General features: G+C 34.5%; 3 protein-coding genes and 2 pseudogenes across 3 annotated transcripts; 2 read left to right on the top strand and 3 right to left on the bottom strand.

Annotated features, from left to right (window-relative positions):
* Positions 1–4576: 4576 nt before the first annotated feature.
* Positions 4577–5058, bottom strand: LOC120198364 (heavy metal-associated isoprenylated plant protein 47-like). The gene is made up of 2 exons (XM_039199713.1): positions 4971–5058; positions 4577–4881 (listed from the first exon to the last, which is right to left on the bottom strand). The coding sequence occupies exons 1-2, from the start codon at positions 5056–5058 to the stop codon at positions 4577–4579; spliced, it is 393 nt and encodes a 130-aa protein (XP_039055644.1).
* Positions 5059–6813: 1755 nt separating this feature from the next.
* On the top strand, positions 6814–7176 carry LOC120198480. The gene has a single exon (XM_039199813.1). It carries the CDS (start codon positions 6814–6816, stop codon positions 7174–7176), a length of 363 nt encoding a protein of 120 aa, XP_039055744.1.
* A 6336-nt stretch (positions 7177–13512) lies between these two features.
* LOC120197978 (tabersonine 6,7-epoxidase-like) lies at positions 13513–15274 on the bottom strand. Its single transcript, XM_039199379.1, has 2 exons — positions 14268–15274; positions 13513–14174 (listed from the first exon to the last, which is right to left on the bottom strand). Exons 1-2 carry the CDS (start codon positions 15177–15179, stop codon positions 13554–13556), a joined length of 1533 nt encoding a protein of 510 aa, XP_039055310.1. The 5' UTR covers positions 15180–15274; the 3' UTR covers positions 13513–13553.
* A 962-nt stretch (positions 15275–16236) lies between these two features.
* On the top strand, positions 16237–20139 carry LOC120198479 (annotated as a pseudogene).
* A 2808-nt stretch (positions 20140–22947) lies between these two features.
* On the bottom strand, positions 22948–24619 carry LOC120198532 (annotated as a pseudogene).
* Between the last annotated feature and the right edge of the window lie 589 nt (positions 24620–25208).

The raw sequence follows: 25208 nt of genomic DNA, 5'->3' as shown, positions 1-25208 counted from the left end.
ATATGCCGCTAGGTACTGTGGAAGAAAGGGCTATCTGGCAGATTGAGTCCGTCACTGCAGATGCATGAACATTCAAAACAATCATTATAACCGAGACAGATAAGATGAACTGGCTTGAAATGCAAAAACTCAATTTGATACAGATCGATTACCAGAAACATGCGATTATCACCGTTTCAATTATTCAAACTAATCCAATAAATAAAATCTCGATCACTAATACTCCCCTTAGCGTAAGCAACACTTGGGGTCGATTACTGCTCTTGTCCAACTATATGTTAAACATGCAATGCTGAAGACAGCTACATACATAGTTCATCCATAGTTGATTTATCGGCTCTCTCCATCCAAGAAGAAATGACTGCTTATCAATGTTGTTGGTTTGAACTTCGAAAAGAGTTCCCCTCTAGCATTGCTAAACGCATCAATAATCAAGCGAATGTTCTTCATTTACGAGTTGTATGTAGCTCCTAGAAAGATTCAATTGATGTGATTCCTATATCTTCTACACTAGGAATGCAAGTCGTCTTCATTTTTAATTGTTTTACTAAACCTCTTTCTTCCTTTTCTACATCACAAATGATTGTTTATCGCAATGGTCAAATAGATTGTGAAACTCATTCCAACCATAAAACATGGTTCATTAAGGTTGAAGAAATCAAGTTTCGTGTTTTAAACGCAATTCTACAGAGCAACAGATCAAGAACCTACATCTTTCCTTTCTTAAAGAGCTAATCCATCTTAACTTACCTTCCAAAATCTGAAAAGTTTAATTATCTCATCGACCTTAAAGTTAAGATTGTTTATCTCTTTAAGAAAGGAAAGATGTACCTTCTGGATCTGATGCTCTGTAAAATTGAATTTAAAATGCGAAAATTGGTTTTTTGCCTTTGATGAACATGTTTTATGTTGAAATGAACTTCACAATCTAGTTGACCATTGCAATAAACTATCATTTATGATAGGGAGAAGAAAGAGAGAGGCTCGTAGAAAGATTAAAGAGGAAAACAACTTACACTCGTAATGTAGAAGATTTAGGCATTTTTCTAGGAGCTGCATACGGCCTGAAAATGAAAAACAATCGATTGATTATTGATACATTTAACAAACCAAGAGAAGGGTTATTTTGGAAGTTCATACCAACAAAATTGATAGGCAACCATTATTTATTGGATGAGGGGAGCCGAGAAATCAGCAATGGATGAACTATGTATGTTACTCTTTTCAGCCTTGCATGTTTGATATATAATTGAATGAGAGTAGAAATTTGCCCCCAGGTATTGCTTACACTGAAAGGAAGTATTTAACTAATCTGGTGAAGCCATGCCGCTATAGAATCCTGACAGAAGCACCAAATCCGCTACGAGAATCAAACATAAGTTTCCTCAGTTAGGAACATCGACCATCAGCAAACAAAAATGGTCGTCGAATGATAGGAGCACCATTGACAAAAGACGATCGTGGAGAAGCTGATGGCTCACGACTCACGGCATCATTACAGATCAAGATTCAACGAGATTCGAAAATTGTTTGCATAAAAGAAAAGGAAAAGTGCTAAAAAGAAGAGTAAAGCACATCGATAGATGGCGGTCGCTCATGCTTAAAGACAGTAGCCACCCTTTGAAGAAGCAAAGGGAGAGAATACATAGAGGGAAGGTAGAGTATTTGCCATAGGGAGAGATGAGTGAGCGACATGAGAAAGAAATAAAAAAAAAAAAATGGAAACAATCTAAAAATGTATCATATATATAATGATGAAATTACAATTATTTAGGGTTCTGTAATTTTGTAACGGCTAATTTTGGTTAAGCTTCTTCAGTTATTAGAGTCGATAAAAGCAAGAAATAATTGTAACGGTTCATTTTGAGTGTGGGATAGTCTAAATGACTAGTTTTGGATACAAGGGAAGTATATGAAAAAAGAAAAAAAGGGTTAATGACGAAGTAATTAAAAAGAAATCAAAACGTCTTATTTTTGTTATGTAACATGACTTTTTTCAATTATTCCACTTTTGTTTTGAGTTGATTTAAACTTACTCAAAATAAAATAATAATAATAATAAAAATAGTTTTGAACTTATGATTTTTAAATATTTTTTTTATTTATCAATGATATTTCATTTAATTTTGAACAAACCGAAAGCACAAAATGAAAATTTCATGATTAAGTAATTGAGGAGCGACAAGAGAAAGAAAGATAAAAAAATTGGAAAACAATCTAAAAATGTATCATATATATAATGATGAAATTATAATTATTTCGGGTTGGTAATTTTGTAATGGTTAATTTTTGGTTAAGTTTCTTCTGTTATTAGAGTAGACAAAAACAAGAAATTATTGTAACGGTTCATTTTGAGTGTGGAATAGTCTAAACGACTAGTTCTGAATATAAGGGAAGCATAACACACACAAAAATGTTAGTGGCGGAGTAATCGAGATAATAAAAAGGAAGAAAAAAAAATCAAAACGTCTTTTTTTGTTATGTCACATGACTTTTTTTAATTATTCAATTTTTTTGAGTCAATTTAAACTTACTCAAAATAATAATAATAATAATGGTTTTGGACTTATGATTTTCAATTTTTTATTTTAAACTTACTCAAAATAAAATAAAAATTAATAAAAATGGTTTTGGATGTATGATTTTTAATTTTTTTATTTACCAATGATATTTTAGTAAATTTGAACAAACCGAAAGAACCTAATGAAAATCACATGACTAAGTAATTGAGGAGTGACATGAAAGAAAGATAAAAAAATTGGAAAACAATATAAAAATGTATCATATATAATTATGAAATTATAATTATTTTGGGTCAGTAATTTTGTAACGATTAATTTTAGTTAAGCTTCTTCAGTTACTAAAGTCGATATAAATAAGAAATAATTGTAACAGTTCATTTTGAATGCGGGATACTCTAAACGACTAATTTTAAATACAAGAGAAGTATATGCACACAAAAAATTGTTAATGGTGGAGTAATCGAACTAATAAAAGGAAAAAAAATCAAAACATCTTAATTTTTTATGCCATATGACTTTTTTTAATTATTCAAATTTTGTTTTGAGATGATTTGGACTTACTCAAAAAATTTTTTAAAAAATAATAAAACTGGTTTTAGACTTATGATTTTCAAATATTTTTGTTATTATCATTGATATTTTAGTTAATTTGAACAAACCGAAAGCACAAAGTGAAAATTACATGATTCAATAACTGAGGCGCGACATGAGAAAGAAAGAAAAAAATTGGAAAACAATCTAAAAATGTATCATATATATAATTATGAAATTATAATTATTTCGAATCAGTAATTTTGTAACGGCTAATTTTGGTTAAACTTCTTCTGTTACTAGAGTCGATATAATCATGACGGGGTAATAGTTGTGGATATAAGTGAAGTAGAAGTAGAGAGAGAAACGTCAATGACAGAGTTACTGACGTGATAAAAAGGAAGAAAAATTTGAAACAATTAATTTTGAATATATCACGTGACTTCAGTTATTAGATTTTCTTTTATGCTGTTTGAACTGACTCAAAATAAAAATGAATAATGAAAAAAATAGTTTCGGATTTATGGTTTTTAAATAAATTTTTATTTGTCTATAATATTTTAGCTAATTTGAACAAAACATAACAGAGTAAGACTTTCAACTCAAAATAATTGACACAATAAAAACAAAAGAGACTAGTTATGAATGTTAGTGAAGTAGAAGCACAAAGAGGATTGTTGCTCAAGGCCAATACTTGTGCTTATAATCCATTGTGTTACATCACCTTATACTTCATTGTGTTACACTCTAACACATGTTATGAATATTCCTCAAGGTTCCTCTCAAATAGTTTCACAAGTAAACTGTGTAATCCATGGTCTAGTAAAAAATCAGATCGAGTATGGCACTTCAAATAATTAAGAACTGAAATATTGACAATTCAAAGTAAACATAAACTAAAACACAATGAATAATTTCCAAAATATTTAGGTACGACTTTGAATCTCTAATATGAAATGTGCCAATTTAGTTATTGTAATTAATATAGACAAGTAAAGTCCATATCATTGAGTTACATCACCATCTTAATCGCTTAAAATAACTCTAGATTAAAAATTCGATAAATTACAATTTTCATCTCTTATCTAATCAATTTTGTTTCGAGCTTAAAGTCAAAATTGTCTTAAGTTAATCTTATCCAACTATTTACATGTTCACGCTTTGAGTTGAGATGAAAATATCTTACAACCCAATGGAGGGACTTGTAGCCACATGAAAGATAGGCAATAATAGTGGACCTTATCAACATCAAACAAAGATTTATAAGGATGTGTGGTCTTTTATCAAGGCTTGTCCTTTACATAGTATTCTAATGACGTCCCTTGTTCATTGAGATTCCACATGCCCTTCATGTTCTGGTAATAAAAACAAGGACTGGTCATACTAGGAAAAATTTAAACTTTGCTGGTTGAAGCCAATTTATCTGATGTCAAAAATGATTTTAACTTTTAACAGTCATTGGATGAGAATGATCATCAACAGAAACAATGAGATGTTGGAAGATAAAGGAGGAATGCATATCATCAAAGTATAGTGCAAGGGCTTGGATGGGGATCGGTGACCACTGTAAAAAACTCTGGCTGATGCTGTGGAGGCATGCAACATATAATTGGACTACTAATGAACTTAGGGTCTTTCTTCTCTTCATCTTTTTTACCTGCATCTTTCTTCTCTTCAGCCTTTTTGTCTTTCACTTCTTCCACTGTCTCCAAGCTTGCATGGCAAAGCTGTTTTCGCAATGAACTAGTCAAGCACACTGCATCGACCCCGTCTCCGACTATCATCAGTTTATCTTTCCCTGGACAATGTAACGCCACTGATACCACACCTATGCCATTAACAAAATAAACATAAAACTAAAACACCGAATCTCTTTTGATGGATTTGGTCGAAAAACATATATACATGCATACATACCATCTGTTGCAGCAGCTATTTTGAGAGCCTTGGTTCGGCATTTTTCACTGTGCATTGATACCTTAATAACAATCTTTTGCTGCAACATCAAATGAAACCATTAAGAATGTTTTTGAGATTCCTATTTTCTTTTGGTTGGGTGGAAGAAAACTAGTGCTTCACCTTCATAGTTTTGAGATTTCACCCGAATTGTTGCTTTGTTTGATCTAGAATTATAATTGCTAGAAGAAGCACTACCAATGAGTCATTTTATAATGTTATCAGACCCAAAGGAGGCTAACAGCAAGAAACAATCTGTTAGGCACATCTGGCGGAAACATAGCATTTCTCTTTTTTACTTTAACGAGTTTGAACTTTAACCCCACCTTTAGAAATGGTAAAGAAATACATTTTTTATTCGAAACTTGACACATGATTATATATTTTTCCAGGTAGTTGGTAAACAATACAAACATATTGATAGCACTACCAATGAGTCATTTTATAATGTAATCAAACCACTTTGCAAGTAATTAGTAGGACTATCGACAGTAGAATTGCTTTGCTGTTATTGCTTAGGAGCCCAAAGATTCAACATAGATTGGAATCAAATGCAGCAGATTTTCTGGCCTTTTATCCAATAGCCAATGTAGGAAAGCCCTTGGCCCAACAACCTTTTACCTCTATAATTTTCTTTTTTTCGATTGACTCTAAATTTTCAAATTTCAATTCAATTCAATTCGAACTCAGAGACTGATTCGATAGTTCAAGTTGTCTCGAATAACTCAAAATAAAAATAAAAACAAATTTTCCAAGTTGAGTCGACTTTTATTCAATCCTATTTTCAATCCAGCAAGCGAGTTTATTGTAACGTATCTTTAACTGCATAGGCGATTTATTAAATCCATCAATTTAATTCATTTTTATTCCTTAAGATAACATATAGACACAGACCAATTCCTAACCACATTGAGATTATCGATAGAACAATATAGCCTACTTTGATGGTTACAATGTTGCCACCTATGTTTTTATCACCGCCCAATTTGAAACCCTGATTTGTGAATAGGATGGAAAGGAATTAAATTTTCTATCTTCAACCAATATAGTTTGTATTGTTTACCAACACTATCCCCATTTAACTGGTTTCACTTGGCTAAAGTTAGATAAATTGTAAGCAGCCAAAGTTGATATCAGATATCTAGGATTGGGTAGGGTTATGCACTATCTTCCAACAATAAGAGCCACAAAACGAATCCAATAGCTTTCTGCCTTTCATGCCATTTCATCCAACAACTTGCTGACAAAACAGAACATGCAATTTGAGAAAAGGGTTTATTTTCTCAAACAAAAATTGGGGTTTCCATTGTGAAAACATCATCCCCAAAGTCCAAAATATATTCCCTGTTCTAACTTGTCTCCACTTTGAACCAAAGTGAAAAGAAAATGCTGAAAGGTGAGAATAATATAAGATACCCCACCAAATCCCCCACCAAAAAGGGGCACCATCTTCTCCAAAGGCCAATAGCTCTTGGCAACAAGCCGACAGAGCATCATCGTCGACCATCATTTTATTCTGCAATACATGCCCTTCCAAATGCTACATTCCATCAAATTTTGGAATTTTACTTCTTCCTATACCTCAAACACATTGCCACATAACTCTGCCTTTTTGGACTTTGAATCTTAGCGGCCGGTTCTACGTGCCTTTATCTTTTACATCATTGAGAAACCACTTAAAGGAGCTTCATCACATTGAATAGATTAACGATTTCAACGCTTACTACTGTACCCTATATATATATAGGAATATAGCAATATCAAATTATCTTATAGCGTTTTATTTAGTACCTTTGATAGGAAAATGGGAAGGCAGAGTGAACTGGCCGTTCATTCATCCATTGCCCTCTTGCAAGAGAGGTTCAGACAGTTGCAGAGAGCCAAGGAAATGAGGCACGAGAGAGAGGTCTTGTGGCTGCTCTTCAAAGCCGAGCAGATCAATCCAACCACACATCATCAGGCACCCCAATCGTTTTTCCATTCTGAATTGATCCTTCAGCCTAGACCACCTCTCCAAGGATCTATCTACAGTCAAACTAGCATGCATGCTCAGCATCATCAGGTTATTGATACTTCAAGTTTGTCGAATTTACGGCCGAGAGATACTGTTATGCATCAGGCATCCACTTTTAATGATTCAGATGTTGACACTTCACTTCATCTATGAAAAATTGTACAATGTTAACCTTAACCTCTTCTTGTGGGATTGTAAGAAATGGGGAAGGGGAAGAGGAGAGTGTTCAGAGGGAAATTAGTGACAAATAGTATAATATTAACTACAGTTCTTTGAGACTATAATTATCCTCTTTATAATGAGTAATTACATAGTGGTTTGAGATGTCTTCTTACCGGCATCGTATTATTGTCAAATAAATCATTCTTCTAAAAAATAAATAAATAAATAAATAAAGGAAAGAGCAATAGAGTCGGTCCACAGGGATTTTAGAGTTTTTATGGTTGTGAACTTCTTGACTTAGATCTGAATAAGGATTAAAAAATATAGGGATTTGGAAAAAAAGTGAGATAAGATAGAGATGAGAGAAAAAATGAGTTTTAAATTGTTTAAAGAAATAATATGAGATAAAGATTAAATAAATAAATTGAAAACTAAATTGAGATGAAGAAAACTTATAGTGAAAAACAACCTTCGGCTTCAGCTTTTTCCTTAATTCAAATTGATCATTGGAATATATTTTCACTTTGGATATCTGTCGGTTACAGTCTACAGGGCCAACCCCTGTAACTTGTTTCTCACTCTAGTAAACCAAAAATCTAAAAGCTATCTTTGAATTCAGTCCTTATGTGGACTAACTACAACTATCGTCGTCAACTCCAACTCAGTTTTAAAAGCTTTGGAAAAACCCGATCTGGACTATGTTGTCTCAATGAGAACCGAGGCCGATCTCAATTTCCCTTAGCAAACCACTGCTAAGTGTGTTCACAGGAAGTCGAATTTGCTGTCAGCCGATTCTTCCTCCCAACTTTCAACAAGAACAACATCCAAACCCCGACAAGCTCTTTTAAATTTAAAAGCATTTTGATTTTAAATGATAGGTCGATTACTTATCCTTTTTCTCCAGAAAATTAAGAAAATAACCTGAAGGTATTTTAACTGTTTTTCAATCCTCACAATAGGAATTAAGTCTTTGCTTTAGCCCTTGGCTTATGGAGAAATTATCTAAGCATGAAAATCATATTTAGCATCTTAAAAAATAAAATGGCATTTTTCGTAATTTAAAACAAATTACTGTAAACAGTGAAGTCATCCATGAAGACTTCAATACCTTTCTTGATATAGTAGGAAATACTAATCATACACCTTTGGAATGTGGCAGGTGCATGACAAAGTCCGAAAGGCATATGTCGGTAGCCAAATATGCCGAAGGGACATGTGAATGTCATCTTTTCCTGATCTTCTGGTGATACTAGGATCTAGAAAATCCTGAAAAGCCATTAAGACAACAATAATGAGATTTATCAACTAACCTTTCTATCATTTGGTCTATAAATGGAAGAGGAAAATAGTCTTTTTGGGTTAATGAATTCAACTTTCTGTAATCGATGCAGACTCTACATCCATTCTGAACTCTTGTCGGAACTAACTTACATTCCGAATTTTCAATTACTGTAACTCTGATTTTCTTTGGGACCACGTGGACTGGACTTACCCAATTACTGTATGAGATTGGGTAAATTACATATGCATCAAGAAGTTTTTGGATCTCTTTTTTCACCACTTCCATCATAGGTGGATTTAATCGGCAATATCCTTCCCTTGACGATTTTGCTCCTTCTTCAATCTTGATTATGCATGCAAGTTGAGGGATTAATTCCCTTAATATCAGTAATAGTCCAGTAGATTGCCCTTTTATGCGCTCGTAACAATGTTACCAAGTCATCCTCTTATTCTTTCGATAGCTTACTTGAGATAATAACCATAAAAGTTTCGTTTTCTTCCAAAAATTGCATACTTCAAGTGCTCAGGTAATTTTTTTAAATCAATTTGAGGTTCCTGTATAACAGAAGGTAACAACTTAGGATTTGAAGGAATAAAACATGAATCAAAATTAATCGAAAAAAGTTCTTCAAACTCTCTGGTTTCATAGTCAAGTTCTTCCAATTCCCTGCACATATTATCAACAATGTTAGATTCTATAAATTTGTCAACGGCATGCTTAATGACATCAACAAAGTTTATACTAACAATATTATCAGGATAGCGCATTGCTTTGTATACATCAAATTTTACGATCTCACCATCAAAGTCCAATGTAAGAATTCCATTTCTTACATCAATTTTCGTATTTGATGTGCTACAGAAGGGACGACCCAGAAGTATCTCGGAACAATTATTTGTTCGGTCATTTTTCATGTCAATGACATAGAAATATGCTAGAAATATAAGTTCATTTACTTTAACTAAGACATCTTCCAAGAGTCCTTTTGGATATATTATCGATCGATCCGCCAGATGTATTGTCACTCTTGTATCCTTCAAGGGCACTTTAGAAAGTAAGTTGTACACAAATAAAGGCATAATATTTATAGAAGCTCCTAAATCGCACATTGCACATTTAATTCCAACTTTACCAATTTTGCAAGGTATAACAAACATACCTTGATCTTTTAACTTTGGTGGAAGCTTTTGTTGGAAGAAAACTGAAACATGCTCTCTCAAATTCACATTTTCTGTTCCGGTAAGCCTTTTTTTTGTGGTACAGAGGTCTTTAAGAAATATAACATACCTTGGTATTTTTTGGATTACGTCAAGGAGAGGTATGTTGATTTCAATCTTTTGGAATACATCCAAGATTTCCTTTTCTTCAGCTTGTTTGTCTCTTTTTACTAATCTGGAAGGAAAAGGTGGTGGAGTTTCATAGGGAGATGGTGTCAAATCGGACTTTGAAACTTCTTTCTTATTTCTTTGGGGATTTATGTCAATCCCTTTTCCCTTAGGGTGTATACAACAAATACTTCTTCTTATATTTGGGATCTTCTTCATTCCTTTGTGGGCTTGCTCCTACTACTTATGGGATTGGCAGTTCCATTATCGTACCACTTCGGAGAGTGATGACGCTTACATTCTCTCTTGGATTTGACTCTGTTTGATAAGGTAACTTTCCTTGTGATTCTAACCTTCCCACTATTTAAGTTAGTTAGCTAATCTGCTTGTCTAACTCTTAAAAATGAGCTTCAATACGATTTTGGAATTTTTCCTGGGACAAGGCCAAATGTTCAACAATTGATTACAGAGAGGATTTTTTGGTTGAAACGTTTTTGGAGGCCTTTGCTGATAGGCTTGATTCTTCCTTGGTTTTTGTCTATAGCTTAGATTTGGATGGTATCTCAATCTTGGATTATATGTATTGGAGTATGGGTTGTAGGGTCTTTGGGGAGGTCCTGGAAAGTTCCCTACAACATTTGATTATGGGCCAACTTTCTCCTATAGCATTGGATAACAGTCTGTCGGATAGTCTGACATTATGCATATTCCACATACTCTTGCTAATCCAATTTTCCCTGCAACCAAAGAATTAAATACATCAATTGACTTATCGATTTTGTTTTCTAAGGAAACAATACTTATCTCGTGAACCCGTCGGCTGGGTTCACTTGAAGTGCCAAACTGCTAAGAGTTGGAAGCCATTGTCGAAATTAATTCCCTTGTTGCAGCTGGTGTTTTGATCACAAGAGCTCATCCACTAGCAGTACCTATAGTTTTCATCTCCATTAGAAGCAGCCCTTCATAGAAATACTGGAAGAGTGTTTGCTCGGATAATCCATGCTATGGGCAGCTAACACAAAGCTTCTTAAATCGCTTTCAGTAATCGTAAAGCGGTTCTTCATCCTTTTGTTTTATTCCTAGAATACTTCTCCTTAATTCAGTTGTTTTTGTTGTTGGGAAAATCCTATCAAGAAAAGTTTGAGTTAAATCGGCCCAAATATTTATAGAATTGGGAGGTAAATAAAATAGTCATTCTTTAGCTAAACCAGATAAAAAAAGGGAAAGCTCGTAGTTTTATTTGGTCTTGAGATACTCTCTAAGGTTTCATGCTTGAACAGACCATATGAAACTCTGTGAGATGTTTGTGTGGATTCTCACTAGGGAAACCATGGAACATAGGAAGAAGATGAATAAGGCCCGTTTTCAGAGTAAATGAAGTTTCACCTTGAGGAAAAGTGATGCAGAGGGGTTGTTGTACGGTAGGTGCCTCAGCTAACTGGCGAATCGTTTGATCTGCCATTAATTCTGGCGTGTTGTCTGTGCCTAGTGTATCTTCGGTTATCCGTTCTTTGTTTGTATTAAAGGAAGATGATCCTTCAGGATTTAACTCTTGATCTAATTGCTCCAGTTGTCGTTTTCTTCTTTTTTCTCAAAGCATTTTGCGTGAATTCGTCTGGCTCGAGCTTTGATTTCTGGATCAAATTCTACCAAATCATCTGGATTACTTCTGGTCATAAATAAAAAGGAAACAACTTTATCAATTACTTTAGTCGAAGTCCCCGACAACGACGCTAATTTGACAGGCGTCGTATTACTGTCAAATAAATCTTTATTCTAAAAAATTAATAAATAAAGGAAAGAGTAGTGCACATAAGTAGGGCCGGTCCATAGGGACTTTGGAGTTTATGTGGTTGTGAACTTCTTGACTTAGATATGGATAAGGATGAGAAAATATAAGGATTTGGATAAAAGTGAGATAAAATAGGGATGAGAGAAAAAAGGGGATTTTTAATTGTTTAAAATAATAATACTTGAGATAAAGATAAGATAAATAAATAAATATATTGAGATAAAGAAAACTTATGATGAAAACAACCTCAGACTTTAGCTTTTGCCTCAAATTCGAATTGATCCTTGGAATAGATTTTCACTTCGGATATTTGTCGGTTACATATATAGGGCCCAACCCCTGTAACTTGTTTCTCTCTTTTGTAAACCGAAAATCCAAAAACTATCTTTGAATTTCAATCCTTATGAGGACTAACTACGACTATCGTCGTTAGCATCAACTCAGTTTTAAAAGCTTTGGAAAACCCAATTCGAACTATGTTGTTTCAATGAGAATCGAGCCCAATCTCAATTTCCAAGTGTGTTCATAGGAAGTCGAACTTGCTACCAGCTGATTCTTCCTCCCAACTTTAAACCATAACAACATCCAAACCAACGAACTCTTTTTTTTATTTAAAAGCGTTTTGATTTTAAAGGATAGGTCAATTACCTATCCTATTTCTCTAGAAAATTGAGAAAATAACCCGAAAGTATTTTTGGTGCTTTTCAATCCTCACAATAAGAATTGAGTCATCACTTTAGCCATTGACTTATGGAGAAATTAGCTAAGTATGACAATCATACTTAGCATCTTTAAACATAAGAATAAAAACAATGAAAACTTTGAAAAAGAAAAGAAAAACCTTTATAAAACCCAAAGAAGAAGAATAAATTATGAATGTGTTTTCAGACTTACATAGCCTTCAAAATCCCTAAAAATAACAACAAGATAATTCCTAAAAATAAGAGATAATTCCTAAAGATAATTCTTGAAGCGCTGACTGAACCTTCTTGAAGGTACCGACTCAACGCCACGTCAGATATGTCATGCCTACTAATTCAACATTAAAATGAAAAAAACTATATAATTATGTCATTTTAATGTAATTTCCAGAATCTAGTGTAATATACAGAAAATGAATCAAAATAAATAACTCAACTACAAAAATCAATAACAAAAGAAAAATTTAAAGACAAAATAATAACTAAATAAATTTTTAAACTCAAGAAGGAACATCGAACAAATTTTTAAACTACATGAAATGTCGAATAGTTGCATTCCTTGATTATCACGTATGACACTGCCACACGTGACAACCCTATCATCCCATTTCATTGTCTCATCAATATTCACTTTTACCCAACCAAGGAGATAATGTCTCCAATGCATTAAAACGTGTAATCCGCGGCAGTCTATTCTCTTTTCTCGTAGAAGCCCTAAAAAATATAACGGTATGCAGCTTCAAAATACTCTCAAGATCAAACTCGTATCTCACATAAAACTCATCAAATATCCCTTCATTTTATTTATTTCATAGAATCCAACAACAAAACATCAAAAATTATTTTAATTTTAATTGACATTAAATATTAAATTTGATAATAAATAATTTGTTTTTTCTGTATAATAATAATAGTAATAATAATGAATGTTACAAAAATCACAAATTTAAAAAAATAGAATTTAATTTTTCAAAAAATGTTTTGTTTAGAACTCAATATTTCATCTAAAGATCGAGTAATAGAAATCGAGTATTGCAGAGATTATTAATGAACATGATTCGTTCAATTTAATTTACTTCATTCACAATATTATAATTTAAATGTTTAATCTAACTTGTTCGATTTGCTCTAAATATATGTTTCATGCTAACTATGAATTTCATACATAGGAATACAAGTAAAACATAATTCCTATATTTTTATCATCACAATACAATAAAAACATCTTTATTTCATTAAACAGTTTACGGCTTGAAGAAAAGTATTAATCACCCTTTATATGGCTTATGAATGGTTGGAATTAAGATTAAATTGTCTTTCCTTCTCACTGTTACACCAAAGGCCTCAGTCATATCCAAATTCTCATGTCTGATTCCATTAGGAAGCTCCCAATCAAAATGGTAAAGCAACTTAGCCAAAGGCAGCTCAATGTTAGGAAGTGCATACAATATACCTGGGCAGATCCTTCTTCCTGCACCGAATGGAATGTACTCTAAATTTGTTCCCTTGTAATCACTTGAACTATTCAAGAATCTTTCAGGATAAAACGTTTCCGGTTCGATCCAATAATTGGGATCTCTTGCAATAGCCCATGCGTTGATGATGACCCTTGTCTTTGCAGGTATCTGATATCCATTGATTTCACAATTCTCTGTACTTTCTTTTGGGATAAAAAGAGGAAATGAAGGATGTAACCTCAAGGTTTCTTTGATTACTAATGTCAAGTATTTTAGTTCTTGTGTATTTGCTTCATCCACGTTTCCTTTTCCTTTATAGACGCTTCTTACCTCGTTTTGTGCCTTTTGTAGCACTCTTGGATTCCTCATCATCTCTGACATGGCCCAGTCGACAATTGTTGATGATGTCTCACTCCCCCCACTGAAAATATCCTGAACGATTATGAGCCAACATTAGTTAAAAAACCAGAACATAAAATATGGTAGATTCTAATCTAAACAACAACAAAAACCTGACATACTAACCCAAATAATCGCTTTGATGTCGTTGTCTGAGAGGGGAAGTTCGAGCTCACCAAGTTGCTGAATTTTTAAAAGAACAGTTATCAGATCTTCCTTGGTTTCTTTTTCATCATCACCTATTTTGCCTCTCTCCAATCTCTCTCTATGTTCATCGATGATTAATTGAAGAATCTTATCGCTCTTTTTAAACAAAGTCTCGAGTCTTTTGCTCATTCCACTCATCAGTCGAAGCACTTTGAAAGAAGGGTACATGTCTGCGATACTAAACCCGGAAGACAGTTTTACCATTTCCTCTACAACCGATGAGTACGAATCCTTATCGTTGTACTTACTACCGAATGCTGCTCTTGATGTGATCCCATATGTTAAGCCAAATATTTTCTTGCTAAGGTTGATCGGCGACTCTTCATTAGATGATATGTATTTAACGAGATTTGACACTTCCTCTTGTCTAATGGATTCGAATGACTTGACTCTTTTCGCAGTAAAAAGCTCTAAGGTACAAATTTTCCGCACTTGCCTCCAATAATTACCGTAGGGTGCCATGGCAATATCCCTGTAACCGTAAGTAATGGTATGTATAGCAATCACGTAGGGTCTTTGAGAAAAGATTGTACCATGTGTTATCAAGGCTTCCTTGGCAATTTCCGGCGAAGAAACAACGATGTTGGAAGTTTGACCGAGCTGAAGGTGCATCAGTGGTCCATGTTTATTGGCAAGGTCTCTCATGATACGATGCGGTAGTGAGCCGACCAGTTGATGCAGGTTCCCAATCAAGGGTAATTTCCATGGCCCTGGTGGCAGCTGCTGGGTGTTTGAATATAAGGTTTTCACTTTCTTTGCTATATTAACCACTATTGCCAAGAAAAGAAAGGAAGGCAACAAGGTTAACAAAGAGGGAAATTGAAGCTCCATTGTTAATGAGGGATACCATCCAATGAGCAAGAAGAAACTGGATTTTAAAGATCAAAATCGGATCAAAATTTTGTGGGATTTAAGTCAACAGAAAGGGGTCCGGCTTTAATTACAAATACATGCACAAAAACTACAACTTATAATCATAACTAATATAATAAGTACCATGTTGGACGAAAGTTATATCTGTACATAATAAAAATAAATTGTTATTGGACTTTGATTTTAAAGAGTGGGTCCACTTTCTTAGACTATGACGTCAAACACTTGATTTTCAAAGTAATTTGTTCAAGTTGAAGGATGAAAAATTAAGTAATATAAAAATGAGGGCAATAATGATAAAATGGTGCAAGTGTTTATTGAATATAATACAAGATATTGATGGAATCATAAGTACCCTCTTGCCCAACATTTATATATATTCAAGTCAAAGCGGTTGCGAACCATAAATACCCACTTAGCCATCGTTTAGATAAGTCAAAGCAGTTGGGAGACCAAGGGTTTATTTATTTGAAAATTATAATCAATCGAGCCCTTCTAATTATTGTTGTTATTAATCCTAATAATTATCTTTATGTAATCAACCGAATCAAACGATCTCAATATTAAAAGAATGATTGATATCTTTAAAATCTTAAGTTTGAACACATTGTTTGCATCAAGGTGTTTGAATATTCTTTATCGAATAGTTGAGCATTTCGAACAGATATTGCATTGTTGTAATCACTCCAGACTAATAAAAAATTCATTTTCTTTGAAAATTATTACAAATCCAAAAAATCTTAAAATAATAAAATATAATAAATAATTATTTTGAATTATAAATAATTTTAATAATTATAAAATATAAAATTCTATCAAAATATAAAAAAATATCTTAGTTGAGTCAAGGTGAATCGATAATATTTATTATAGTCAAAGTCCAATTGGAATAAGATATAGATTAGAGATTACTTTTGGTGGATATCCATCTTTTTTTTTTCTTTTTGGTCCTTTGATTTGAAATTTATATCATGTAGTTCTGTTTAGAAGATTGAAGACCCATGGTTACTTAACAATGGGCAAATATAAGGTCACTTATCATCGTTGATTTGATCCTCCTTATGATTATTCTAATAAAATATAAGGTCGGTGCATTTCTGATTAATTTATCTGATTTTGTCGCGTTTACTGCAGGTTTGCCTGACGTGAGGAGTGGTAGTAATGCTGGACAATGTTTAAATCCAGCTTTTGTGAACTCCTCAGAGAACCTGTTGGACGATGCCGAGAAGGCATCTGCTGATCAATCTGCACACTTTAGCAAGTCTCAGGTACTGTTAAATGTAATTTATTGTTAGAATACCGAGGGCTCTCTTACATTCATGTTGGCTTATGCAGGAAGTTGGGATTCATGCAAGACATATCAGCAGTGTGTCTACATTGGATAGTGGTATGTAATATCAATCTCTTCTATAATATTTTCCTTCAAGAAAAAGATTTAACTGTAAATGTCTAATTGTATCTTCCGATGTTTCCATGAAGAAATGACAGAGGACAATTGGAACCCGATTTGGAAGAACCGAGTGGAAAGTTGGAAAGAAAATAAGAACAAGAAGAAAAAGCCTGCAAAAACCAAGGCTGACACAGAAGCTCAAGTCCCACCTGAGCAACAAATGGAAGATAAACCGTAAGTATTTAACTAAAAAGTAGATTAATGATAAGATTCTATTTAGTGCAGTGTTTGTGTTTATGGTAAGTCTTACTGATATGTTACATATGCATTTGCAGTGTTCCGGATGCTTCCCAGCCCCTCTCGACTATAATTCCAATTTGGAAAAGCAGACTTGCGCCATACCGAACTGTGATTGTTTTGAGATTGATCATTCTCAGTCTTTTCTTCCATTACCGAGTAACCAATCCTGTCGATAGTGCTTTTGCCCTGTGGCTCACTTCAGTCATATGTGAAATCTGGTTTGCCTTTTCCTGGGTGTTGGATCAGTTCCCTAAGTGGTATCCTATTAACAGGGAAACAGACATTGACGGGCTATCTGCAAGGTACAAATCTGTGAATCAAATACGTTCAGACATATCATTAATGATGCTAATAACATGAGTTATCTTACTTCAGCTGATTCAGTATCATAACTATGTAATATACAGTTTGTTACTAAGCTTGTTGTATCAATTACTAGTGAAATATGTATCTGAGACGGAATTTTTTTCGGGGACCGTGGCAGATATGAAAGAGAAGGCGAACCTTCTGAACTTGCTGCAGTGGACTTCTTTGTGAGTACAGTGGATCCATTGAAAGAACCTCCGTTAATCACTTCCAATACCGTGCTTTCCTTCCTTGCCCTGGACTACCCTGTAGATATGGTCTCTTGTTATGTATCCGACGATGGTGCCACAATGCTGTCATTTGAATCTCTAGTCGAAACGGCTGACTTTGCAAGAAAGTGGGTTCCATTCTGCAAAAAGTTCTCCATTGAACCACGGGCACCGGAGTTTTACTTCTCACAGAAGATTGATTACTTGAAGGACAAGGTGCAGCCCTCTTTCGTAAAAGAACGTAAAGCAATGAAAGTAAGTTCCTCAAGCTTTCTTTTGCTATATTTGTTGAATATCTGGAGCACTTTGATATTAGAAGTTATAGGGACAAATATCATATATCGTTTAACAATACATATTTCGATTCGATTGCAGAGAGATTATGAAGAGTTCAAAATCCGAATTAATGCCTTTGTTGCCAAGGCTCAGAAAACACCTGAAGAAGGATGGACAATTCAAGATGGAACTCCTTGGCCGGAAATAACACGCGTGATCACCCTGGCATGATTCAGGTGTTCCTTGGATATAGCGGTGCCTGTGACATCGAAGGAAATGAACTTCCCCGACTAGTTTATGTCTCTAGAGAGAAGATACCGGGTTACCAACACCACAAAAAAGATGGCGCTGAAAATGCTTTGGTGCGTAATACTTATTATAATACCGAGGCGAGCTACATGAAAATTCTTAAATATTCTCTTGCGGTTCGCAACTTACATGAATTAAGTCTTACAGGTTCGGGTGTCTGCAGTACTTCTTACAAATTCTCCATACATCCTCAATCTCGATTGTGACCACTATATTAACAATAATAGCAAGGCAGTTAGGGAGGCAATGTGCTTCCTGATGGATCCACAGGTCGGTCGAGAAGTATGTTATGTGCAGTTTCCTCAAAGATTTGATGGCATAGATTGGAGTGATCGATATGCTAATCGCAACACGGTTTTCTTCGATGTAAGATCAAAGCTAAAACATTTTTCTTATTGATTTAGCTATAACATAAGCCTCTTGATTTCTCACAATTCTTCCGAATTTTCAACTTCAGGTTAACATGAAAGGTCTTGATGGAATTCAAGGACCAATTTATGTAGGAACAGGTTGTGTTTTCAATATGCAAGCACTTTATGGTTATGGACCACCTTCAATGCCCAGCTTGTCCAAGTCCTCTTCCTCATCTTGCTCATGGTGTGGCACTGTGGCTGCTGCCCGGGCAAGAAGGAACCTAAAGATCCATCAGAGCTTTATAGGGATGCAAAACGAGAAGAACTCGATGCTGCTATCTTTAACCTTATGGAAATCGAAAGTAAGTCTAGAATCTTTCAGAAAATTGAAGTTAGACTAATACTTTACCAAACCGTTATTGAATTATTGACACATTTCCGGTTTTGTTCCTGCAGACTATGATGAGTGCGAAAGATCAATGCTGATCTCTCAAACAAGCTTCGGGAAAACTTTCGGTTTATCTTCAGTCTTCATTGAATCTACACTAATGGAGATTGGAGGAGTGGCTGAATATGCCAACCCTTCGAACACTAATCAAGGAAGCAATTCATGTCATTAGCTGCGGTTATGAGGAGAAGACTGCATGGGGGAAAGAGGTTGGAATTTTTTAACATGAAACTTAAATTGTTCTAAGCACCTTTTCAACTTTAATCTCCTTTGCTTAAGATCTATATGATTGTTCAGATCGGATGGATATACGGTTCAGTCACTGGGGATATCTTAACCGGTTTCAAAATGCACTACCGAGGATGGAGATCAATTTACTGCATGCACTTAAGGCCAGCATTCAAAGGATCTGCACCAATCAATCTGTCTGATCGGTTGCACCAGGTTCTTCGACGGGATCTTGGATCGATCGAAATTTTCCTAAGTAGGCATTTCCCTCTATGGTATGGCTTTGGAGGCGGTCGTCTTAAATGTCTTCAAAGGCTAGCATATATCAACACCATTGTCTATCCTTTCACGTCCCTTCCTCTCATTGCCTATTGTTCTCTGCCAGCAATCTGTCTTCTCCCCGGAAAATTTATCATACCGATGGTAATGATTGCTAGTAATTCATGTGTTCTTGTTTAGTTTTCAAGATCATATGAGCTTAAATTGCTTCACATTGTCTAATATGATGATCAGCTCTCAAACCTAGCAAGTCTCCTCTTTCTTGGCCTTTTACTTTCAATCATCGTGACCGCTGTGCTCGAGCTCCGATGGAGCGGTGTCAGCATCGAGGACCTATGGCGTAACGAGCTGTTTTGAGTCATCGGAGGTGTTTCAGCCCATCTCTTTGCAGTCTTCCAAGGTTTTCTGAAGATGTTGGCAGGTATTGACACCAATTTCACTGTCACTGCCAAAGCAGCTGATGATGCAGAGTTCGGTGAGCTCTAAATTGTGAAATGGACAACACTTTTGATCCCCCCGACTGTCGTAGCTGGGTTCTCCGACGCACTCAACAAAGGGTACGAAGCTTGGGGGCCACTCTTTGGCAAAGTATTTTTTTCATTATGGGTCATCCTCCATCTTTATCCATTCCTCAAAGGTCTCATGGGCAGACAAAACAGGACACCAACCATCGTTGTTCTTTGGTCGGTGTTGTTGGTTCTCTCTTGTTTGGGTCCGGATCAATCCGTTTGTCAACACCGCCGGCAGCACCACCGCTTGACATATATTCTTTGACCGAAAATGCCTTATAATATACGATTTTAATCAATTTTTTTTGGATTTGTCAAAATGACCAACTAAATCGTAATGCGATCGATAATTCGCAATGCGATAGTCCAAGTTCACTTTGCGATAGTCGAAGTTCGCATTGCGATTTATTCCAAATTAGTTGCGATAGTCCAAAATCGCAACGACTGGTGGTATTGCGTTTGTTTCTTAAGAATTTTCTTTAAAAAGATAATATTCGCGCGGACGTGTCGAAGACACATACGACCCGAGACGAGACGGACGGCGGCGGCGGCGGCGCGCGAGAGTCCTTCTTGTTCTTTATCACTCAACAAGGAAGTGGGAAAGCCAAGCCTTAAATATCATTCCCAATAGTGTTTCCAATACTATGTGGGATTGAGCATTACCAACACTTGTTTCCAATACAATGTGATTATTCAGGAAACAATTAACAATCATGCACCTTAAAACAACTGAATCAGCAACCGATTGCATTAGTATTATACGATTAAATATGTCATAATTAAAAGTCAATCTACAATCAATCGCGATTATTGCAATTTTAAGCAAAACATTCAAAAATAATATCACTATTTAAGGCTCAATCTCACATAGTATTAGGAACAAGTGTTGGTAATGCTCAATCCCACATAGTATTGGAAACACTATTGGGAATGGTATTTAAGGCTTGGCTTTTCCACTTCCTTATTGAGTGATAGAGAACAAGGGGGACTCTCGCGCGCTGCCGCCGCCGCCGTCTCGTCACGGGTCGGGTCGTGGTCGTGGTCGTGGTCGTGGTCGTGGTAATGGTAATGGTAATGGTAATACGTGTCTTCGACACGTCCGCACGAATACTATATTTTTAGAGAAAATTCTTAAGAAACAAATCGTAACGACGGTATTGCGAATATGTAAATCGCAATGCGATAGTCGACTATCGCAATGCGAACTTGGAATATGTAATGCGATAGTCGAAGTTCGCATTGCGATAGTCAAAGTTTGCGTTGCGAATCTGGAAACTGATTTGCGATACCGGAGATCGCGTTGCGAATTATCGATCGCATTGCGATTTAGTTGGTCATTTTGGCAAATCCAAAAAAAAAGTTGGTTAAAATCGTATATTATAAGGCATTTTTAGTCAATGAGGTTATTTTCTCTTAAGAAAATAATCATGATAACACCTGGATTTCTAAAGTAGCAAAACAAAAGCTTGTAGTCATAATATTGCTTTATCGGTTTTTATAATTAATGATTAATTATCATAATTATATAATTTTATTGATTATATTCTGGTCATTAATGGAAAAAAAAAACATTTGTTCCCATGAATGAAGTTCCCCTATAATAAATAAGTTGAAGTCCTTACAGAGTAACCAAGGGTCCATCTTCCTTTTTCTAGTGTTTTCCTTGTAATTTAGAAAAGGTTGGACCAAATGGAAAAATTACCACTTCGGTAGTGTTGATGAAGAAAGAGGAAGCTGGAAGCCACTTAAATCTAGCTTACAAATGTATGTTGGGATAAAGCAACTTTTGTCCCTTAATTTGACATTTATTTTCAATTTGATCCTTAAGTTCTTTTTAGTTCATTTAATCCCTAAACCTGACAACCTTTTTTTCCCTTTCATTTTAACACCTTTTTATGACACTCTGCAAATGTAATACTCTTGCAGTATCATATCATTTAAAAGATTGAAAATAAGGGGAAAAAAGTGGTTAAACTCAGGGCTAATATGAGAAAAGTTTAGAGGTTAAATTAAAGAGAATTGTGGAATTTTAGGGACTATAAATTGATTTACCCCAGATATAATATATATGGCTTATTAACCGACAAGCTTTTAAATTTGGCAAAACTAGGGCAATATTACAGGCGGGAAAATTTTTAAAAAAAATAAGAATAGATAAATAATTATTTTAGAATTTAGGTCATTTGTTACAGTACACGTGAAATTCATCATGTAGGCATGATAAGTTTCATAAAATATATTAAAAAATTGAAACTTATCACAAGGACGTGACAAATTACATTCAATTTTATTCCATATCATATGACGAGTTCTAATTTTTAATATATTTTATGAAACATGACGAGTTCTACAAACACTGTTACAAATGGCCTAAATCCCAAAATAAATTTGAAGGTATCTAATTAGTTATTTTACCTGCATTATTGACCTAATTTTTTCTCACTTTTGATCGTAAATAAATAAATAAATATAATATATTGCATTAATAATATTCATATTTTAAAACTTAAATCAAATGAAGTAAAAAAGATTAAACACATTGAAAATTGAATTTAACCAAAATTTGGTGGGTTATTTATTTTTTAGGTTTCTGTCAACTTTACAATTAATGAAATTCAGTTATGCTTCTTAACTTTTTTGGTCTAATTAATTTTTTGAATTATAATAAATTTAAAATTAGTGAATTAAATCTTTATTGTTCAATTTTTATGATTTAAATATTTTTGAAAATATATTAATTTTAAAATTAAACAAATTAATCCTAAAATCTCATCCTAATTTCTTACCATATCATCAACCCTCCAAAAACTTTCCCAGTGACTTCTTTAGAACATTTGATAGTTTTATAACCTCATTTTGATAATTATTAATGATTTTTGTAATATATTGTTAATTAATTTGTAATAATTATATCAAATAAAAATCATCTAATATAACCTTAAGGCTTAAACTAATAATAAAACAGTAAAAACACCAACAAATCTTATTTACCGATCGATTAATTCAGATCATATATTATAAAAATTTATTATCCATGCGGATAATCTTTCTAACCCAGTTTAATCTTCTAATTTATTTAATAGGCCGTAGTGAGTTCAAACATGATAAGGGGTTGGGATTAAGTACAAATCATTCTTCCTTTTCACAGCTAAGGCAAAAGACTCAGTCATATCTAAATCTTGACCCCTAAGTCCATTGGGGAGCTCCCAATTAAAATGATACAATAGATTTGCAAGTGGCAACTCAATATTGGGCAAAGCATATGTAATACCAGGGCAAATCCTCCTTCCAGCACCAAATGGAATGTAGGCAAAATTAGTTCCTCTAAAATCAATGGAACTCTTCATAAATCTTTCGGGATCAAATTTCTCAGCTTCTTCCCAGTAACTCGGATCTCTTCCAATAGCCCAAGCATTGATGATTACTTTGGTTTTAGCTGGGACTTCGTACCCTTTGATCATACAATCCTCACTGCATTCTCTTGGAACCAAAAGTGGTCCGGGAGGGTGTAGTCTCAACGTTTCTTTAACTACTGATTTTAAGAATTTCAGTTCTTGAATCCTTGATTCGTTTACTACAGCACCCTTTTTGTCAGCAAAAACCTGTCTTACTTCTGTTTGTGCTTTCCTCAATAGTTCTGGGTTTTTCAACAGTTCGGACATTGTCCATTCTACTACGGTTGCCGACGTTTCACTCCCCGCCCCGAACACATCCTGGAAACGTGTATGTTAAGAGTTTGTGAGGCGTGAGCGGAAAAAAATAATCAAAGCAATCAACATAAAATCACCTTGCATAATACTAACCTGGATGACTGCTTTTATGTTGTCATTTGTGAGAGGAAATTCAAGGTCACCTTGCTGTTGTATTTTAAGGAGGACATCGACAAGGTCTTCTTGTTCGTCATTGCACCCTCCTCCTCCTCCTGTCTGGTTTCTCTTGTCTTTGTGCTCATTAACAATGTTTTCAAGGATCTTGTCGGAAGCCCGATGTAGCTTGTTTAGCTTAATCCTCATTCCACTAATGAGTTTAAGGAATTCACTGGAAGGATACATATCAGATAAACAAAACCCACCAGCTAGCTTCACAAGCTCCGCCATGATCCTTATGAATTCCACTTGCTCTTTGCTTTTCTTGCCAAAGCTGACCGTGCCGTTATACCGTACGTCATGGAATAAATTTTCTCGCTAAGATTGATCGGAGAACCTTGATTGATATATATCGATTCGATGAGATTCGACACCTCTTCTTCTCTGATTGATTGGAACGATTGGACTCGGTTTGCACCTAAAAGCTCCATCATGCAGATTTTCCTCATTTGTCGCCAATAGTTCCCGTACGGTGTAAAAATAATTGCTGTAGAATTGTAAGCCATGATTTGAGCTGCAAGGACGTAAGGCCTTTGGGAGAAAATGAGATCATGGGTTTTCATAATCTCCTTTGCTATTTCTGCAGATGAAACCACGATGGTTGGAACTTGACCGAGCTGAAGCTGCATTAGAGCTCCATATTTGTTGGCTAAATCTCTTAGGGTTTGATGGGGCAAAGCGCTAACCAGTTGGTGCATGTTGCCTATCAAAGGTAGCTTCCATGGTCCAGGAGGGAGGTTCCTAACTATAGAGTTTTTGGGTTTTGTTTTGCTTACAATTCTCGTAACCATGAACAAGAAAACTAAGGTGATAAACGGGATGGTGATGAACTGAAACTCCATGAAATCTAGAGGAGTAGATTTGACATCCACTGTTCCTCCTTGTTTAGAGAATGAGTATTTCTGAGTGGAGGAATTCTTTATTTATACTATGAATTCAATTATTTGATAGGATTGAAATAAAATCTTGGCATTCAATGCTATAGAAAAATCAGTTTACAATTATTGTTAGCGGCATTCTAACTTTATTATCGTAGTTAATTTTACTCTTAAATTTTTTTTAAAAATTTAAATATTTTAAGATGATCATACCTTAATTAATTTTATCGATTTTTTAACCTATTAAGAATATTTGTACACCTTATAAATATTTTATTATTGAGATCACCCCATGAGTCTAATAAATAAAACTTTAAAGTGTAAAATAATCTTATTAGAAATTAGATAAACTTTATAGGCTATTTGTGCTATTAATAATCAATTTGTTATTGGGATTTGATTTTAAGGAGGGAATCCACTTTCTCACTAATTTTATGACGTCAATTATTTGATTTTCAAAGTAATTGTTCAAATTGAAGGACCCCAGTCAATAATTGAGCAAATTATTTATATAAAATGAGGAAAATAATGGTCAAATGATGCAAGTGTTCGTTGAACAGAATGCAGGACATTGAT

Source organism: Hibiscus syriacus, unplaced genomic scaffold (genome assembly GCF_006381635.1).
Source record: "Hibiscus syriacus cultivar Baekdansim isolate YM2019G1 unplaced genomic scaffold, ASM638163v2 tig00117056_pilon, whole genome shotgun sequence".
NCBI lineage: Eukaryota > Viridiplantae > Streptophyta > Magnoliopsida > Malvales > Malvaceae > Hibiscus > Hibiscus syriacus.
The sequence above is the reverse complement of the archived record's forward strand: the minus strand, read 5'-3'. Positions and strand labels throughout refer to the sequence as shown.

Coding starts and splice junctions, on each gene's coding strand:
- LOC120198480 (XM_039199813.1), top strand. CDS start 6,814: ATGGGAAGGCAGAGTGAACTGGCCGTTCATTCATCCATTGCCCTCTTG.
- LOC120198364 (XM_039199713.1), bottom strand. CDS start 5,058: ATGTTGCAGCAAAAGATTGTTATTAAGGTATCAATGCACAGTGAAAAA. Junction 4,882..4,970: donor AATAGCTGCTGCAACAGATG/GTATGTATGCAT, acceptor TTAATGGCATAG/GTGTGGTATCAGTGGCGTTA.
- LOC120197978 (XM_039199379.1), bottom strand. CDS start 15,179: ATGGAGCTTCAATTTCCCTCTTTGTTAACCTTGTTGCCTTCCTTTCTT. Junction 14,175..14,267: donor ACATCAAAGCGATTATTTGG/GTTAGTATGTCA, acceptor ATAATCGTTCAG/GATATTTTCAGTGGGGGGAG.